This window comes from Pteropus alecto, unplaced genomic scaffold (genome assembly GCF_000325575.1).
Source record: "Pteropus alecto unplaced genomic scaffold, ASM32557v1 scaffold44, whole genome shotgun sequence".
Taxonomy (NCBI): domain Eukaryota; kingdom Metazoa; phylum Chordata; class Mammalia; order Chiroptera; family Pteropodidae; genus Pteropus; species Pteropus alecto.
The window spans coordinates 8,779,998-8,785,439 of NW_006436812.1; the positions used below are offsets into that span (position 1 = coordinate 8,779,998).

The window sequence follows — 5,442 nt, forward strand, 5'->3', positions numbered from 1 at the left end:
ATCTAATCCATTGGCAAATCTTTTTGGCTATACCTTCAAAATATATCCAGAATCCAACCACTTCTCCCCGTAGTTCCAGTTACCATCCTGGTCTATCATCATCTCTCTCCTGGGTTATGAAAATAGTTTTCTAACTGGTCTCTGCCTCTGCCCTTGTCTTCCTATATGCTATTCTCAGCACAGCAGCCAGAATAATTCTTTTAAAACACAAGTCAGATCAGGTCACTTGTAACCCCCAAATCCATTCAGATTTTCTATTCCCCTTTCTTGCTTCAAACTCCTCTTTAACACTGACCACCATTTCACATACAACATAGTTTCCTTCTTTATCTTGTCTATCCCCACTAAAATATAATAAGCCCCACGAGGGCAGGAGTTTTTGTCTCTTGTTCACTACTGTCATCTATGACTAGAACAGTGCCTGGCAGATAGCAAGTGCTCACTAAACATTTGCTGAAAGGATGAACTTATTGACAAAAAAAGTCCATCGGAGAACCACCTAACATCATGCATAGTATTGGAGAGTGGTATATATACATCTTGAGGCAGCCTGGCACACAGAATAAAATCCAAGTGCCCTGGCACAGCATTTAAGGGCCCTTGGTGATCTGGCCCGAAACTGTTTTTCCAGCCTCAGTTATACCTAACCCCACTGCCCGGATACAACTTACACAATCCCCAAGGCAGGAAAAACCTGACCCCTGCTCGGCTCCCAACTATTCTTCAAAACCCAGCTCATATGCAACCTCTTCAATGAGTCCTTGATGTGTGTCTCCTTTCTTCCCCCAACAGCAGTCCCCCAGCTCCCTGAGTCAAGAGTCTCCATCCTAGGACACTTCCTTCAATATAACTTGACACTCAATCCATTAAGGATTAGTCTTCTAGAAGTCCTAGAGAGTATGAACTGCTTTCAACCCAGCCCTATATCCACCTGGAGCCTTCAAAAAATGTTTGCTGACTGACCCATATGGTTAGGCCACCTTACCCATGTCCCCCTCGAGCAGCAAACATCTCATGGAAAGGGAACTGGCGGTGCAGGTCCTTCTCAATCACATCCAACCATTTGGGGTCCCCAGGAGCCCGTTCTAGCTCCTGCAAAGGGACAGCAACAATTATCTCAAGATCTGGGAGGGACCGATGATACCCTTCACATAGTGTCACAACCCCACACCCTGGACGTACCTCGAACTTGCCCGAGTTCTGCTCCAGGAGTTCCTTGCTATTGGACAGGTACTGCCAGGCCTTGGCTCTGAGGGAGGAGGGGATCCCCTTCCGGCAGCGCAGCTTCACCTAAGGCAGAGTGGCAGGCAGGAAGCCAGCTTCAGGGGCTGACCCCACAGTTCTCAAGCTCCCTGGGACACCCTTCCCACTTCCCATAGACTTGACTCCACTGATCTGGCCTAGCCTTCTACTTTTAAAGCTACCCCTTTCCCCAAGTACCACCTGTTCCCAATGTAGTCGAGAATATCATGCTCTTGGGCTTCCCCAGAGCACAGGGGCCCACCCTGCCCCCCACGCCTTGCCCTGCCCACAACTCAGCCTTTTCAAACCTTCTGGAAACGCCGTGATAGCCACTTATCCCAGTTACTGAACATCTCCAGCCATTTGAGCTCCCGCTGCCGAGCCACATCCACGGGAATGGAGCTCTCTCTATAGGATGGGGTGGAGCATGAAAGAGGTCAGTAGCAGTAGTATAAAACCTGGATTGCTGGGGGAACTGAAGCAAGCCACTTCCCCAGGCTCAAATGAGACTGGACATAAAAGCTTATTGTGAGTTGCCGAACATCAGGATGTCTGGCCACTTGGCCATCCAAGTTCACTAAACTGAAAGAACTTCTTCCCTTTGGAAGGAAATCTCTGTACCGAGATCACGTTCTTACGTTGGAGAAGTGTGTTTAAATCCCACTTCTAATGTATATAAGTTTAGGGAGAGAATACAGAATATTTAAAACCACACTTTGCATTAAATCTGGATCCAAGTTCTAGCTTTACCACTTATTCACTGTGACCTTGGGCAAGCCATTTAATTCTTCTAAGCCTCAATTTCCTCACTTGTAAGATGGAGAGAAAAACAATATCCACCTGAGAAATTATATGAGAACACATAGCAGGGGTTCAGGAAATAATAGCAATTATTATCCACAAAATAAAATATAGAACAAATACATACTTCTCTGTCTCCTTAGAAGCAATTGAGTCTCCTATGAGACTCTTGAGATCCCTTGGACCATCTGCAATTCCCTCTACCTCCTCCTCCCTGAAATCACCCCAGATTCCCAGGCAAATAAAGTTTTCCTTGCGCTGATTGCCTACTGTACTGTGAGAGCTTCACATTCAAGATGTCCCATCAGTCTTGAAACAATTACTTATAGAAACCAGTACCAGAAGGTGAGTGTAATGGAAGAGTGAGCTTGGGTTCTCAGACAGACCTGACCTCAAATTCCATGTATGTCCTTTAGAAACCTGGGGTGTCTTAGCAAGCGATAACCTGAGTCTGCTCCTCATCTGTTTAAAAAGGGATGTCACTACCTACATCACAAAGTTATGAGAGGATTATTGAGAAACTATATAAAAGACTGTTAAATAGAAGGGTTCATTAAATATTAGTTTCTTCTGTCCTAGAAGTGCCTTAAACAGAGAAAGCCTCTTTCATTAATCTCTATCATAAGTCAGTTCCAAGCTCTACTAAAGGCCAGAAAGAGTAAAATATCTTTCCTGCCCTCGAGAAGGTCATGAGCTTAGTAGGGGAGATGATTACAATATAGTGTGAAAAACACAATGACAAAACTGCACAGAAGAGGCACCTAACTGGAGCAGGGGCAGTGGGTATCAGGGAAAGCTTCCTGGAAGAGTGAACATCTGAGGTAGGCCATGAAAGACAGAAGAATTTAACAGAAGGTGGAGAAAGGCATTCTTGGCCTGAGTATGAATCAGTTCAACAGGACCATGGTAGCACTAAGTGCATGGTGAGGAGTGGTGGGAGAGAAGACCAAAGAGGCTGCAAAGCCAGATAATAAAGAACCTATGCGCAGGCTAAAGCACTTGGACTTTGTCCTGTGGCCAGTGGGGAGCGGCTAAAAGTTTGTAAGATACATTTGGCCTAGACAGCTTCACTTCAGTAGATTCCTCCAGCATGGAAGATGAATTTTAAAGGGACAAAACTACAAAGCAGAGAAACAGCACCCAGCATGGTGCCTGGCACACAAGTGGGGCTCACTAAAATCCAATTCAATCTAAGTTCCTTAAGACAGCATGGTATTGACAAAAGAACCATTGGTCACACAGATCCAGATTATATGAATGGGCAATTCACTCAACTGCTCTAATCCTGTTTCTTCATCTGTAAACTGGGTACAACACATCCCTCGTGCGTGGGAAAGCACCAGGGTCAAACTTCAGTTGCCCTACCCTCATAAGACCCTGAATGTTGATGCTCAGAGGTCCTCTGTTGGATTATAAAGGTTTTCTGTTTAATTTTTTGTTGGATTATAAACCCTGCCTAGAATATTCTCCCAAAGGGCTTCCCCCAAAATCAGGCAGGTCCCCCCAACCCCAACAGGCCCAGCCATGACTAAATCCTTCTCATTCTTCACCATTCAGATCAGCTTCAGCTAGACTCCCACATTGGGAAAAGACTCCTTCCCTAGGTGCTCACAAAGTCCTGTGATGATCCCTAGGCTAAACCTAACATATATCGAAACCAAATTTTTTTTCTCCCTTTAGATGATAAGCATCTTGAAACTCTTTTATCCTTAATATCCAGCACAGAGCCTGCCACCTGGGTGCTCAGGTGACAATGAACTGACCAGTAGGTTAAAGGGGTACAGGAACAATGAGCAGGATCCAAAGAGAGAGAAGGAAGAAGTCAGAGGCATTCACACCCCCACCTCAGGAGTGACTAAGGTCCCTGGAAGGAACTAGGAAAGAGTAAACTGGGCTGGGGAGATGAAGAAATGGGGAAGAGGCCTCCTCCAACCCCTTTCCCTCAGTGAAAACACAAGACTGTCCTTTTCTGTTTTGAAGAGAAGTCCTGCTTTCAGGGTCTCCCCTCCATCCATCAGACTGCCCCCACCTCATCGCCCCATCAGACCTAGGGCTATAAGGTAGATAAGATGTCTGCATCACTCCCAGAGTCCTTCCCCCTAAGGAACCAAAATCTCTAACAGAACCCTGTCCAGCCAACCCTCCAGAATATCTGGCCCACAGCACGAGTTTCACATAAGGAGCTCGGACGTCCTTAGATATCATCTCCTTCAATCTTTCACTTCACAGGGGAGGAAACTGAGACATGGAAATGGGGAAGACATTAGCTTAAGGGCACACAACACACCAAAAACAAAGCTTAGGCTCAAAACCAGAACTCCTGACACATAGTCTGAAGCTCTAACAAACATGTGAGTGCCCAGAAACTTCAGGATGCTCTAGGCATGGTAGGGGTTGCCAAGTATCCCACTCCCGCTAGTCACCCTTGAATCCTCAGAGGGGGCTGGGCTGCCAGAGTCTGGGCAAGGTGCATCTTTTACCCCTCCTCCAACCTCTGCTTCCCTGAAGCAGTCCCACGGGTTCCCACTGGGTACTCACAGGCTGCCCGAATATTGGCTGCCCCCAAGGAAGCCATACTTGTCCGTCTTGCGCAGGGCCAGCCCATTTATCTCTGAGTCTGAGCCCATGGAGCTCACATCATCCGCTAAGGACTCCAAGGTCCCAGACATGAGGCTCACGGAGTCCAAGTAGCTCAGAGTGTCCGGGGCTTGCCCTCGAGGCCCAGAGATGCCAGGTCCCAGGCTGGATGTGGAGCCTAGGTCCTGAGAGTTTTCGGCAGGCTCTGGAGCCGGGGTCACTGTCACAACAGCTACCAGAGCCTCACATGTCCCTGGAGGGCCTGTGCCAGGCCCTGGGGGGTTCTCTGGAGCCTGTCCTGTTGATGCTGATGTTGCTGCTGCAGCTCCATGTCCGCTTGTCACCTGTCCTGCTGTCACTGCTGCAACCCGTGCAGTCACTCCTGAGGCCACTGTGGTTCCCGGCTTGGGGGCAAGCGGGGGTTTGGCGGTCAGGGCCCCAGAAGCCGTTCTGGAAGGGGTCCTGGTGGGGGTTCCGGTGGGGGTACCTGGTCCAGGGATGGGCGAGGTTCTAGCCTCCTCCGTCTTTGGAGAGTCTGCTCCTGGGGCCCGAGCCATAGACGTATCGTCTCCTACCACTGCCGCGGGCACCAGGGGCTCTGGGCCGGAGAAAACCTGCGCCCTCGGGGCTTCGGGTGAGGCCTCCAGAGTTAGCACCACTACCGTGCCGCCCGTGACCGTCGGAGCCAGGGCCGAAGACGGGGCTGGAGCCGAGGCCTGGGTCGGCCCCTGTACCCAAGCGGGCCGCGCCTCCCCGGGAGCCACTAGGGTGACCGGGGCCGAAGTGGCCGTAGTCACTGGCGGCCCCGGAGCCACCACCACG

At 49.3% G+C, this 5,442-nt stretch overlaps 1 protein-coding gene across 1 annotated transcript in view; it reads right to left on the minus strand.

The window, feature by feature from the left end:
- Nucleotides 1–5,441, minus strand: part of TBC1D10B (TBC1 domain family member 10B) — a gene marked incomplete at its 5' end in the record, with an annotated part of 10,635 nt that extends 5,194 nt beyond the window's left edge. The window contains 4 exons of the mRNA XM_006914234.3: nt 986–1,092; nt 1,183–1,290; nt 1,551–1,650; nt 4,582–5,441. Of these exons, the coding sequence (XP_006914296.3) occupies nt 986–1,092; nt 1,183–1,290; nt 1,551–1,650; nt 4,582–5,441 (1,175 nt within the window). The remainder of the gene's footprint in view (nt 1–985; nt 1,093–1,182; nt 1,291–1,550; nt 1,651–4,581) is intronic.
- Between the last annotated feature and the right edge of the window lies 1 nt (nt 5,442).